This window comes from Octopus bimaculoides, chromosome 2 (genome assembly GCF_001194135.2).
Source record: "Octopus bimaculoides isolate UCB-OBI-ISO-001 chromosome 2, ASM119413v2, whole genome shotgun sequence".
In the NCBI taxonomy this organism is placed as follows: Eukaryota; Metazoa; Mollusca; class Cephalopoda; order Octopoda; family Octopodidae; genus Octopus; species Octopus bimaculoides.
Window position 1 is genome coordinate 89,635,256 of NC_068982.1, and position 15,626 is coordinate 89,650,881.

Consider the following 15,626-nt stretch of genomic DNA (forward strand, 5'->3'; position numbering starts at 1 on the left):
TATATATACAGGGTTCAATGGGTAAACTGTCGCCAGTTCTCATTTTTTATTTTGCGCATGTGCATTGTTTGTTTTTGATTTTGTTCTCTACACAGTATAGTAGGGTCAGTTGGGCACCATCTGTGAAAAAAATAGAACCATAACGCAAGTCACTCTTCCAGAAATTTGGAAACAACATACTGTACTGTTTAGCATTCTTGCCAGAAGCTCCAATATTAACATTTCAGAGTGTTTGGGTGTCAAACTGAGGATGTATACTGAGTGATAAAAATCATGCATCCAGTCAACATCATAGTGTTTGGAGTGATCACTAGTCATGGCGATGCTATGCCTCCATTCATCTTCCCACACAGCCTCAGACTCAACACAGAGGCCTACATCAAGTGCCTGGAGGAGGTAGTGCTGCCCTGGGTCAAGAGAGTGGCTGCTAGAAGACCCTATGTCTGTCAACAGGACTTTGCACCATGCCACACAAGCAGGAGAACTCAGTCTTGGCTGTCAGGCAATTTCTGTGACCACACCACCCCTAACATCTGACCACCTTACTCCCCAGACTGCAACCCCCTTGTTTATTATGTGTGGGGCACAGTTGAGCAAGAGACCAACAAAACTCCTTCTAACACCAAAGATGAACTGAAGGCAAAGATTATGGCAGCATTCACCAACTTAAACAAGGAGACTGTCCAGAAGAGTTGCAGGAGATTCCAAAGTTATCTGGCTGAAACCAATGGCGATTTTATTGAATAAATTTACTCTTTAGTATTTCATATGCAATCTATATGGGTGTCTTTTCAATACATTGTCTGGTTGGTACCCATGCTGGTGGCATGTAAAAAGCACCATTCAAGTGTGACTGATGCAAATGCCGCCTGACTGGCACCCATGCTGGTGGCATGTAAAAAGTACCATTTGAGTGTGGCTGATGTCAGTGCCACCTGACTGGCTCTCATGCTGATGGCATGTAAAAAGCACCCACTTCACTCTCAGGGTATACAGCCTGCTGTAGAATCTTTACCAAGTCAGATTGAAGACTAGTGCAACCTTCCAGCCTGCCAGTTCTCAATCACCCATACTGACATGGAAAGTGGATGTTAAACAATGACGATGATGATGTGGCCATACTCTGGTAATGCTCTTTCTATCAGGAGCCATTCTTTCAAATCTAATTTTTCTTTCATCAACCAGACCTTATTTTATTAAGTCCATTTTATTTTATTATGAGCTAGTAAGGGAGAGAAGGGGTAGTAACTATTACATTTACCATCCTGTCTTGGCTGACGAATTTGATGTGATTGCTGTTCAGTTTAAAGTTTTGTCTAGCAAGGAGTGCAGGAAGGCTACAGAATGAAAATGAGGAACTTCCAAGACTTAGATATGTACAAATATATTGGCAAGTTAAAATGATTACTGTGGAAAATACCTAAGGGATGTTCTATTCATGAAAAATATATAGTTAAGTGTGAGCTATTATACTTAATATGCTGAGTCAAAAGTAATTTTTGATCAATTGAAATTAAACCTATAACGTGAGTCATTAATGTTTCTTACTGAAGGCAAGTGAGATGACTCTGAAATATGAATTGAATAGAAATTAGAGACATGCAATGGAAATTGAAACATATTACTTTGAGCAGAAGACGTCTCTTGAAAAAATTTCCATGTAATTTCAATTTGCATAATCAGTGGATACTCTTAACAAAAACATCTATTTCTTCTCAAAGCCATTTTATAATCTAATGGACTATGCTTAGCATGTTATTCTTGTAGTAGATGCAATGAAGATGCATTTTACCATGCCACTAGATTCTCAATTTCATATGTGTGTCTTTGTTAACAACATTAATGTTGTTGAGTGGTCTTTGTCCTCTGTTAGGGTACAGAAGTCTCCAAATCATCATGGCTTGTTCACCATGATTGCAATATTCTGCAGAACCTACTCTGCATTGAGCAACAATAGTAGATATAGACAGAATGTATTCTTAAATCTCTTCTTTAACATTGTGCTCTGACCATGAGATGTTTTGAACCCACAAGAAAAGCTTAGTATGAGCACTATTAAGATGATCTTGAAAACTTTTCTTCCTAGTCAATGTTTCACCTCCATGGAGAGGAATGCTCTTTACACATGTCCTAAAGAAAGCCAGGATGCAGAGGGACTGACATGGGACTGCCATGATGACTTCTCTGGGACCACTAACCTGGGATGACCCCAGCCTCATCAAGCAAGAGCATGAAGCAAACCAAGTGAAGTAAAGGTCAGACTTGTTGACTTTCAAATACTTGATTACCTTGAAAATCTTTGTTGCAGACACTTCAGGCTTGTCCCTTAGATCCAAGGTACCTGAAGTTGCTGACTACTTTGAGTTAAATGCCAAGAGATTTAATAAAACTGAAATGTGTCTGCAATTGTCACCACATTTACCATAATACAAATTACTCACTGCATGTTTTTTCTAAATTTTATATCAATTTCAATTTCAGAGTTCTTTACCTTGCTTTCCCTGAGAAGAAATAACATTAACAAAAAAGTTAATGACTTTTTTCATTAGAGAGTAATTTTTTTTTTTCAGTTGATTAAAATAATTTTTGTCGAACTACACTAAACATGTTACTTTAGCCTTAACTACAACTGTGTAACTGGGTATTTCGCTAAAATTTTAAAATAAAAGAACTGTGATCCCACATCTAAAACAACACTACAACCCATCTAGTTCCCCCCCTCTCTCTTTCTTGATCTTTAATTTATGACAATTAGAATAAAAATGTCAGTAGATTTACAGACCTGAATCAGCTGATAAATTCTTTCATTATCCACACTTTCTTCTTGATAATCTTCCAGGAAATGTTGAAACTGTTGCATTCCCATGAACCTGTTCTGAGTTGTATCAACTCCTGCACAATTATGCACAATACTAGCTGCTGCAATTGCATCACAAATTTTCCGTCGCTGTTGTTGTTCTAAGCCAAGATCAAATGTATTTACCCTCGTTACAAGACCTGTCAAGAAAAGTACAAAGTAGCTCTGGTTATTCATAGATAATATTTAAAAATTGGTGATAATTGGTGATTTTTGGTTTAGAATTTTGGCAGAAATCAATAATTATCCATCAAGGGAAACTAAATAATTCTTTTATTAGTTTGCCATTGGACTGTGGACATGCTAGACCACTGTCTTTAAGGGTTTTAGTCAATCATATCCATACTAAAATGTACTTCAGTCTGGTATATAGTTTATTGAGCTTTGTTTATTGAATGTCTAAGTTACTTTTTTTTACATTAAAATGAAGCATCTTGACACATTGGTTGCACACTGGTATACACAATTATAAAAGCACACACTTACACACACACTTACGCACACATACACACACACACAAACACACATGCATGTTCATGCATATTGATATTCCAAAAATGTGGACTCTCTGATATAAGACTTAACTCTTTTACTTCTGGATTTTAAAAATCCCTAAAGTGAGATTTTGTCTTCTTATTGCAAAGACAATCAAAGTTAATCAAATATTTTCCACTCACTTATTACACATGTGAGACTATATATATTAATCGTTTTTAGAAGTAAATGTAGGCTTAAGTGAGTTACACAGGTCAACATATAAAGTATATTAAATACATGAAATACAACAAATGTATATATGTTTACATACAAAGAGGTCCACCTTACACAAAATACAAATGATATAGGAGATTTAAGGGGTTGAAGAAAGGTATTACAAATCCAGCAGCTGTTTCTAGGGGCTCGGTGGCTCAAAATAATGTTTGTTGATATTTTCCCTCCATCTACAGGGAAAATATCATACATTTGAGGTGTTAAAAGAAAGAAGTTCAAAGTTTAATCATTTTTATACCAATTTTCATACTGGTTTGGGCTACACAAAGCCAAGTTATTTGTGTGTTAGCACATTTCAGGAGTGTAGTTTTCTGAGTATATTAGTAAAGGTATGGGTCTATATGCGAATGTTTATGTTTGTGCTTTTCATGTCATCTCAATTGTCATGTTTAGTGTGTAGGATTGGGTGAGTCTCCAGCATGTTTGCCACCAAAATCACCATTTGTATATCATACTAAATTTATACATACTGTTAAAAGGCACGATGCTGTGGAATTGTCTGAGAGAAAATATCTTCATAGATAGCTGTAGCCCTCCTATACTCAGTGTGCTTCAACCATAATCCTTCTGGTGCATTGCATGGATCTTCTACATCCAACTGCCTCTATATTAATCACATGCTTGTACCAACACAGTCTTCTCTCTCACACACTACTCTGGATTCTTCTTATACCCAGTTTTTCTCTTGGCTTTTAGTGCTTTATTGTTCACACACACAAAACTACATATCTGGTAGGGCATGCTCACCACTTATCTTTTTTTTCCTAATTTTTGGAGTTCCTCACATCTTATATAACATGCAGCATTACCCTTTGCACACAAGCATTATACTATATGCCATGTGTGTATGTGCGTGTGTGACTGTACGTATGTGTGTGTGTGTGTGTGGCAGAGTTCTACATAGTTTGCTTCTACCAAATATACTCAGAAAGTAACCCAAAACTACAGTGAAAGACACTTAATGTATCACACAATCGGGTCAAATCTGAAACCTCATGGTTGTGAAACAAACTTCTTTACACAGTTATGTCTGCACCTAAACATAAATAAATAAGAAGAAAAAAAACACTCACATACAAGAACATTTTTTTGCTGCATCACTATTTCTGCATTCAATAATTGTCTTTGCAATTTTATGAATAATAAATATTTTTAGAACAGAGGTTAGTTATATAGTTTTCTGAAAGCTAGTTTCAAGAAGACCTATACACTACAGTAGAAGTGTTTGGAGCCAGTCACTCTGATAAAGAGGATTGGCTTGCAAGAATCCTGGGCTGGTGCCATATAAAAAGCACTCATGCTGGTGCTACATAAAAGTGCTCATGTGATGCCACATAAAAGCATCCAGTACACTCTGTAAAGTGATTGACATTAGGAAGGGCATCAAACCATAGAAACCATGCCGAATTAGACTGGAGCCTGTTGCAGCTCCTCAGCTTGCCAGCTCTGGTCAAACCATCCAAACCCATACCAGCATGGACAACAGATGTTAAATGATGATGATAGTTTAATACTGTTGGAAATTTACATACAACAACCATATCATTTTGAGTTTTGGTAAATTAAAGATAAATAACAGCAGACTACATCAAATCTGAGAAGCAATTCTAATGCTGTTTGGTGTGCCAAATGAAAAACTTATATCCATTTCTCCTATCATCAGCTTTTTGCAGCTATTAATAAAACAATTTTTAAAAATATTTTCTCATTACTGATATCCTCTTTGGACATTTATCACATTAACTGATAACATGTAATAAAAGCTTTTAAATGTATATTTTCTGAACTTAAATACCACACATAGTATTATCTGCAAAAAGTTTATGTGTATATTTATTTCACAGGCATTTTAGACATAAATCATAAATTCACTTTACAGTTTTTGATAATGGCTTCAAGAGGTCACATCAATAAGCAAAATATATTTTGCTATATAATGTACTGAGTACTGAATTTGTTGCTGAAAATTAAAACCAAAATATAAAGAGTTTATCATACCAACTTCAGAATAAAATTAGGAGATCACGGTAAAAAGTTTGGCTTCTAGGATTGTCATACATATGGAATTGGAGCCATGGTAGAAAACATGACTCTATAAATTATACTGATTGATAGCTCTGTTCATGTATTGTTAAATACCTGGAACAAAGAAATTTTTCAGTACCCAAATCTTCATCAGCTATCAAACCCATACCCCACAGCTAAAGCATTCTACTCACTCAGTTACCTGACAGTTCAAATCAGCATAATACACATTCTCAGTCAAATTCAGATAATAACATTGTTTAAGTAACCCGAAGAAGATTACCAAAGCATAAGTAAGCCTTTAACATAAACTGAACTAAATGAATTAGTTGGGGATTTGAATCTGTCCATAGAATCTGTAGATCTTTTGGGGTGTATACTGCAGGAAAAACAATTTATTATTTTTTGCCTGGTTAGAAGTGCAAGAAATATTTTGTGCAATCTTTAATTTTTTTTTTTACAGAGGAATATGATCTAGATTTGTATAAGGACAGTTCAAGATTGACGTGCTATCTAAGAATCGAATAGCAAACTAATGTCTGGAGGTTATTTATTGATTCTTTGAAGACTTAAATGATTGCTATTTCACAATGGTAATGTATATGGATCAATATTAGTATCTCATTCTGTTCATTTAAAAGAGAGATACAAAAAATCAAAATTGCTTCTAAAACAAAAACATCAAATATTATAAATGTAGATGGATATTGAATAGGAAGGGGTCTCAAAGTACTGTGTGTGTTACTTGACCAGTAATCAGGGTACACTAAACTGCTGTGTTTCATATGTGAATTGAACAGTTGATTTGCAACCAGTATTGGCAGAAAGAAAATTGGTTTCTTAGAATTTTATCTTATCATGTGAAATGTTCTTTGATCATTTTATATGACCAACTAGTTGTACTATATAAAACTATCTTACTATGCTAACATATCAAACTAAGCATGATGAAGTAATATGACAAAAATTGAATACAGATTGCAACTTCTTCAATTGGTAGTTATGTATAGTTAACATCAATGTCTCTAAGGTTAGGTATGTGTATTTTTTCTAAAATTGGAACAAATTTTGTTTCTTTCCAATCATTCCCCTTTTCTTTCCCACTTAGAAAAAATATTTCATGAAAATTGTTCTATAGGTACAGAACCAGTTATCTTGTATTTTCAATATTAGGAGGACGTTAAATGATGATGATGATTACTTATAGCCTTAAATCCATTTCATAAAATTATGAGGTAGCATCATAAAGTTCCTGGTCTAGTTTTGTAGTGCACCAACAGATGGCAGCACACATTTGCATGCACAGTGATAGCTAGCAGTGATCTTCATGAGACAGTGTGCCAAGTGATATAGATGCGTTTGCTTCGCGTGTTGTTAAATTAGTGTTTTTGTAATCATGTGTATGTTGTAGACTGTGATTTTGTCATAGACATAAAGTTGGAACAAGGAGCCAACTTGAAATTTTGTATTGAACTTGGGAGTCTGCTACAGAGTCATCAAAAGTGCTTCAACAAGCTTACAGCAATGAGGTAATGGGTCATACACAATTTTTCAAGTGGTACAGGTGCTTCAAAAGTGGAAGAATATCCCTGGAAGGTGATGAGTGATCTGGAAGACCTGCCAAGTAAATTTAGTTTAGAAGCTTGCTTGAAGACATCTCACAACAAATGAAAGTTATATTATACCGTATTTTTTTAATATTATCATAGTTTAGAAATTTTGCAACATATTCACTCCAAAATATAATTATCTACGTCAAGATGAGAGAGCTCCATGTAGTTATTCAACCTGATAGAAATAGTAAGCAAATCTCTCTCAAATTACATCTTAAATTCTTAAAAAAGGGAAGAACACATTTAGTAATGTAGTCCAAGACATCCTCACAAAATGACAGGGTAGTCATAGTGAGAATGCCCTTGATCAAAATTTTGACTTGAAACTAGACAACTACAATTGAGTTTATAAGATGGCTGACTGATAAGGGTTCCTTGGCAATTAATTTCTAAGGGAGACAAAAGAGAAATACATAGTGTAGGAGGGGACATAGTACATAGACTAATATGTATCTTATTTGACCCAAACTGAATGGCAGGCCTACCACAAGGTCCAGTCCTTGTTGCTGTGTGGTTACCTGTGTGCCTCGATGACCCTTGTGAGTTATGTCAGTGTAGTGCAATCTCCCAGTTGGGCCTCCTATGCTAGGAAGGTCTAAGGATTGAAACCAGACTTATATGGACCATCTCATCCTGGAGGAAAAAATCGGTTTCCATAGGACCAACACCTGTATCTAGAAAATGCAAAGTTACTGAAGTCTTGATGACAATTCAAAACCAACAAAACCTGGAAGAGAAGGGTCTTCCCTCAAAGAAACACATGACATCATCATCACCATTTAACATCTGTTTTCCATGCTGGCATTGGTTGGATGGTTTGACTGAAGACTAGTAAGCTGGTGTGCTGCACCAGATTTCAGTTTCATTTGGCATGGTTTCTTCAGCTGGTTGCCTTTCCTAATGCCAACCACTCCAGGAGTGTAGTGGATGCTTTTTACATGCCACTGGCACAATGCAGCAAAATCTGAAAGGAGGCCAACACCCTGCACAACACATGTGGCTCTGATCTGGAACCCACAAGGAAGGCAGAAGAAAGGCCACCAAAAATTAGCTGAAGATGGGATACTGAGGCAGAGCTGAAAAAGCAGGGATCCAACTGGAAAGAAGCAGAAAAGACAACTGATAGTTGAGAACAGGGGAGAAAAGTCATCAATGGCCTAAGAGCCATGGGGAATGAAGGGCTTAAGTAAGTAAAGTAAGGGGTCAGTAGGCAGTTAATCCTCAATAGGATTTATACTTAAGATGATGAAAGTGACCTGTTGAATCCTAACACAGACACAAGGGTTTAACCCTTTAATATTCAAACAGGCCACATCCGGCCAAAATATTCAACATATTTTATGTTCAAACTAGCCAGATCCAGCCTCTCACACCTACCTTAAAATAAGCAATCACATTATGAAAATCTCAAAGCTGTAAGATAATACATGATTAATTTAAAACAATCTGACTAAATAGGCATAACATGTGACAGAATAACCTGAATGCTAAAGGGTTAAATATGATGATTTGAAGTTGGGGTGGGTAGTAAGTGAATATAGCTGGTTAAATTGGTTCCAGTACTTGAGTGATAATTATTTTATCAACACTGGAAGGATAAATGGGTAAGTTAACTTTGGTGAGATTTGAACTCAGTATTTAAAGGCACACAACTGAATATCACAAATTTTTTTTTTTTTTGCCATTGTAACAATTCTGCTTATTTGTTCTCTTCTGTTGTGTGCACCAGGTGTTGAAGAATCACAGCAGAGAGTAAGATTAAGGGTCACTTCAGGGGACATGATGAAGCACCAGTGAGATTTTGTAAGACTTGACCAATCCATGCCAGCATGGAAAAATAGTGTTCTATGATGATGTAAATCGTTTGGTCCAGTCATTTACTATTTTGCCATTCTATTATGTTTATCTTATAAACAAGAAAAGATATTTTCAACACAAATTAATTATCTGGTTTTCTGTTTATGTAATATTTAAAACAAAAAATGGCTTGGCCTGAAGGTGTTTTTGAAACTAGTGAAAGTGAATTGACAGCTGTAGAGAAAACAAGGGCAAGATGATGATCAAGCAGGTTAACACTCCAAAGTGAAAAAACATAGGAAAGGTGATTAATGTAGGCATAAGAAGAGGTGATGCAGTATCAGGGATAAAAAGTAGAGAAATGAGTTAATTAAGAAAACCTGAATAATGTTCATTTCTCTGTGACACTGATTAGTCCTGTTTAATATACTAAGGATGAATAATTTATAGCATTGGTTTCATGCAGTGACCTGATGTAGACCTAAATCAATTACTGATCATTTACCCATATGTGTTACTTAGTCCAGTGACAGAAAGTCAATTTTGATCACATAGTCTATCTTAACTAGGTGATATAAAAATTTAATTTGTGCTTTACCAACTTAGAATACAAAATATCTCTTCTGCTTGTTAAAACCAATAACTGATAAGACAGCAATCAATTTATCACAGGAATAAAGGCATTGAGAGTATTCCAGTTATAAAAAGAGAGAAAAACACATAACTAAATAAGAATAGAGGGGAACATAGCAACGTATACATCATACTTCAGCAGCAACAAAAATTCAAAATGTATTTCTCTTGCTTCTTAAAAGGCATAAACATTACAGCTACTACTAAATATCACTATTTAATTGATTAACATTGGCAGCAGGGGTCTCTAGCCTGTTATTTAGTTTTGTCTCTATACTTTGGGTTATAAATCCCTCTGGTACTGACATTGTCTTTCATCTGTTTGTGAAGTGATAAAATAATTAATAGCAATGTTTTATCATTATTCAACCAACCTTATCATTCAGTTTACAACCAGCAATATTCCCTTTCCTCTACGAAAATTACATTCCTTCTGATGACACCATTATTTGATAGATTAAAAACGAACAATTTTAGATGGTAGAACACTATTTACCTGCTTCTGTGTGACCAAGCCAGAGCAAAGTTGTTGTTTTTTTATTAATGTGGAAAATTGGCAGTTTCCCATGCATGCAAGTGTCTCCACTCTCAACCCCATCACTGCAGTACCAGGGAGACGCTACTACTATAGAACCAAAACTCCTTGGCACCAGTGACAATGTAGACATGCTGTCAGTGCACAAAAGAGTGAAACAGCACTGTAAGACATGCTGTCAGTGCACAAAAGAGTGAAACAGCACTGTAAGACATGCTGTCAGTGCACAAAAGAGTGAAACAGCACTGTAAGACATGCTGTCAGTGCACAAAAGAGTGAAACAGCACTGTAAGACATGCTGTCAGTGCACAAAAGAGTGAAACAGCACTGTAAGACATGCTGTCAGTGCACAAAAGAGTGAAACAGCACTGTAAGACATGCTGTCAGTGCACAAAAGAGTGAAACAGCACTGTAAGACATCTCATCTAAAGTTTTAACAGTTCCATGATCAACTATACTGCACTATTAATTTTTTAACCCTTTTTGTCCATCTTGTAAGAAAAAAGAAAAAAGTTGATGTAAGGCTAAGTTGACCTGGGCAGGATTTGAGGTCAAAATACCACCAATAATGATCTTAGGTAACACCTGCATGTCACACAAACTGGCTACTAGACCAGAGACAACAATATATATATATATATATATATATATATATATATGGCCGAAATAGGATTAATGTAATATAATGTAATATAAAGCTGAAGCAAATTAACACCAAATATTCAGTGCGTGTGATTTTATTGGCTAAACTGGCAATATGACCATCCCCAAGTACAACAATATATATATATATATATATATATATAAGGTTGTTTGACATGCTAAAAATAGCAACAAAAATTCCATCAAATAGCAACCTGTAATCTTAAGAAAAGGACACATTGGATAATGTAGAACTAGGTATAGGAAAAGACAAAATGGTTATGGCTAGAATGCTTCTCATTATAAGTCTTCTTGATCAGTAATGAGTGAGGGTTAAACAACAACAGCTTCTACAGGGTCTTATAAAAGTATAGCAGCCAGAATGAGAAAGGGCTAGAAAAGATTCTGTGAGCAAGTATTTTCTCTGACAACAACAGGATTCTCTTTCCAAATCAAGAGCAAACTGTATGAGGCTTGTATGTGGAGTGCTATGTTGCATGGTAGCAAAATGAGCATTGAATGTGGAAGATGTGTGAAGATTCAAAAGAAATGTGGTAAGCAGGCTCTGCTGGATGCAAAAGTTTAGTGAATGTGAACAACAGAGTTCAAATGAGCTGAGAAAAAATTGATAGCAGTTGAAGATGCTGCTGCTTTTTAGTGTAACATATCCATGACTATATAGATGAGTTCCTGTTATCTACTTTGCTAGATATTTAAGCCTTCTCCAATTGCATAACCTCCATTCCTCTTTCTCATACAATTGTCAATCTCAATGACAGGTCTTCCTTTTTTTCTTATATTCTCCTCGTATAACAACCACTCAATTTAGCATTTCCATGTCTCTTTTTTTCCACTGACACTAAGAGCAAACGTGCTAGTATCATTTTGTACACTCTTCTCTTCCATGATGTCTCAATATTCCCTTGTACATCACTTTACAATCCAGATTACATAACGCAGTGGTTAGGGCAGCGGACTCGTGGTCATAGGATCACGGTTTCGATTCCCAGACCGGGCGTTGTGAGTGTTTATTGAACGAAAACACCTAAAGCTCCATGAGGCTCCGGCAGGGGATGGTGGCGAACCCTACTGCACTCTTTCACCACAACTTTCTCTCACTCTAACTTCCTGTTTCTGTTGTGCCTGTATTTCAAAGGGTCAGCCTTGTCACACTGTGTCATGCTGAATATCCCCGAGAACTACGTGAAGGGTACATGTGTCTGTGGAGTGCTCAGCCACTTGCACGTTAAGTTCATGAGCAGGCTGTTCTGTTGATCGTATCAACTGGAATCCTCGACGTCGTAAGCGACGGAGTGCCAACAACATAACACACTGAAAGTCAGACCTCATTGTATATTGCTCTTTGAAGCAAAACATGTTTTTATTGTTATATTTATTAATATGTAGTTAATTTATAAACTATATATATTTGTGTTATCATTTATTGGTTTGTGGCCATACTGGGGTACCACCATGAAAGGTTTTAGTCAACCACAGTACTTATTTTATTTATTTATTTATTTTTTTTTAAAGTCTGTTTTTTTTTGCCGAACCACCAAGTTATGGGGACATAAACAAACCAACACTGATTGACAACTGGTTGACAATGACACCAACACATTTAAAATATAATAATAATGATAATGATAAATGATAATGGTTATAATAATAATGATAAATGCCCTGATGCAGTACCAGGCACTGGCTCTCATGGCTTATGATTTTAACTGATTGGAAGTGTTATCAAATACATGTTTTGTCTTGGTATAAAAGATGGGCTACAGCAAATATTCTGCTCAGTACCACAGACTTGCTTGTCAGTTGTTTGACCTTAACCAGTTGAGTATATCCTTTCCTGGCTGACAATATATTCATTTCTGATCATGAGCAGAAGTAGTGAGGGAGCATCATAGCCATGTGTTGAGAGGAATTCTTTGGGATTTGAATAATTTGCCTGTGGAAGCATGGGTGTTTCATTCAACATCCTTAAACAACCCTTATTCAGGGACCTTTTGTGTGGGATGGGCTACTCAACCTGAAGAAAACAGTCCCATTAGCTTGATATGAAATCACCATGTAGCGCACATATGGTTGTGCCTGGTGTACCCTTATCAGATGGGTAGTCTGATGGGTATATTGGGCTTTGTATATTTTACCCCAGTGTCACCTTGATGGCATGTGTTGCTCAATAATAATAATAATAATAATAATAATAATAATAATAACAATAACAACAATAATAATGACAACAATAATAAAAATAAATAATAATAATCATAAGAATAACAACAACAACAACAGCGACAACAACAACAACAACAACAACAACAATAATAATGGTTTCAGATTTTAGCACAGGGCCAGCAGTTTTACTGGAAGGGTTTACATCGATTACATTGACCCCAGTGTTTAACTGGTACTTATTTTATCGACCTGAAGGGATGAAAGGTAAAGTCAACCACGGTGGAGTTTGAATTCAGTATGTACAGGCAGAGAAAATGCAATAATAATGATAATAATAATAATTATTATTATTATCATTGTATATGGTGGATTTCCACATAATTGCTATCTGTCAAATTTACTCATCTGGCATGGGCTATCAGTAGACTCTTGCCCAAAACCATATGCTTGAAAAGCATGTTTCTTAACCATCTCTTTGCCTCTATATATTACAAAGGTGGTCTGAAAAGTTCATAGGCTGACTATGAAGGAGTGATGCTTGACCTGTGAAATCGTGCATGCATTAATTTCAACTCATCTTGTTAATAATTGCATTGTTTCTGTCCAGGTAAACTGAGATCTGACTGTTCAAAGAAGACTTCAAAAGTAACTAGTAGTGACTTCTTTTGAAAATCGACAAAATTCGGCATCATTGTGTTATCAAGTACTTGCAAAAAAAGGGTTTAGCCCCCAAGGACATTTATGCTGACATGGTCGCTACATTAGGAGATGACACTCCAGCTTTATCAACAGTGCAAATGTGGGCAGTGGAATTTAGGAGAGGAAGGGAGAGTCTTGAAGATGACCTAAGGTCTGGAATCCAGCAACTGCCACTAATGTGGAAACACTAATTATATTCACCATGTGGTGATGAATGACAGGTGACTGATATAAGTCAAATAGCTTATACTATAAGCATATCCCATGAAATAGTTGAGAATATTCTGCACTATGAATTTGGCATGATAAAGATTTCTGCTTGGTGGGTGCCTTGTCTTCTGACACCTGATGAAAAGCGCAGCAGGCTGATTACTTCACGGGAAAATCTGATATCGTTTTAGGCAGATCCAGCTGGTTTCCTTGAACATTTCTTAACCCAGGATGAGTGTTGGGTTTATCACTTTGAGCTGGAGACAGACAATCCATGCAGTAGAAACACACCTCCTCGCCTGCTCCAAAGAAGACTAAGGTCGTTTCATCTGCAGGGAAGATGATGGCCTGTTTTTCAGCATGCAAAAGGCTTTGTGCTTATTGACCACACCATTCAAAAGACCACACCACCCATGGAGAGTACTATGCCAACTTGCTGAGGTAGATACAAAAAGCTATCAAGAACAAATGCCCAAGAAAACTGATGAAAGAGACTTTGTTTCATCAGGAAAATGCTCCACCACAAAGTCCTTGGTTTCAATGGCTGCTCTGCATGACTGTGACTTTGAACTGGTTAATCATCATCCCTATTCTCCTGATTTGGCCCCATCTGACTACCATCTGTTCCCAACATTAAAAAAAAACATTTGGCTGGGAACCTGTATCGCAGTGATCACAACGTCCTATCTATTATTGCTACTAGTTACTTTTGAACAGTCAGATGTCAGTTTACCTGGAAAGAAACAATACAGTTATTAATAAGAAGGGTTTAAATTAATAAATTAATGCATGCAAGATTTCATAGGTCTAGCATCATTACTTCATAGTCAGTCCATGATCTTTTCAGCCTACCCTCGTAGTTAGAAATTATGGCCGCAGCTCTGAGCTGAAACTTTGAAAAGAAAAAAAAAAAAAAATGAAAAGATATGAAAATTTTGATTTTCCCTATACAGATTGGTATGTATGATTTGTGTGTAAGTTATAGTATAGTTCTAATGTATATTAGTGAATAACATATTTAGAAGAGATTATAATGATTTACATGTTTTAATTGTGCTGAATATATTGATATTTTGACAATGTATGATCATTCTTTGTAGACCTAATACAAAAATGTGGTTTCTACATTCCCAAATAGCATTTGATCATTTTTCTAAGGTTGTTTACCATCAATAGAAAAAGTAATCCTGCTTTGGGTGTCAAAATCACAACTCTATCCATTGGACAAGAGATGAGGAAAATTCTCCTGTTGTGTTAAATTGGATTTCACTGTCCAGTTAAGTCTCCACTCGTTATCAATTTCTAGTGCTTTGTATTTCGTTGTTTGTTTTTTATGTTGTTTTAATGTTTTTACATAGATGAGGAGGTTGTTAGGTCATTTTGGATCCTTGGTGGAGTTTGCTGTAGGGTTAGATATAATCTGATTCTTGCAGCCTGTAAATAATTATAGTTTAGCATAGTCAAATTGCTACTATAAGGAAAACTGAAACAAGTACACACATGCACACGTGCACACACACACACACACACACACACATCTATGTATAAATAAATAGATAGCTTGATAAATAAGTAGATACTTATACACCTGTGTATGTATATGTGTGTATATATATATATATATATATATATATATATATATATATATATATATATATAT

General features: G+C 35.8%; 1 protein-coding gene across 3 annotated transcripts in view; it reads right to left on the reverse strand.

The window, feature by feature from the left end:
* The window catches only part of LOC106874430 (uncharacterized), a 1,214,035-nt gene that overhangs the window by 159,175 nt on the left and 1,039,234 nt on the right, over positions 1 to 15,626 (reverse strand). For all 3 annotated transcript variants that reach the window (XM_052978428.1, XM_052978427.1, XM_052978429.1), the window contains one exon: positions 2,783 to 2,997. In XM_052978428.1, coding sequence (XP_052834388.1) covers positions 2,783 to 2,997 — 215 coding nt within the window. The remainder of the gene's footprint in view (positions 1 to 2,782; positions 2,998 to 15,626) is intronic.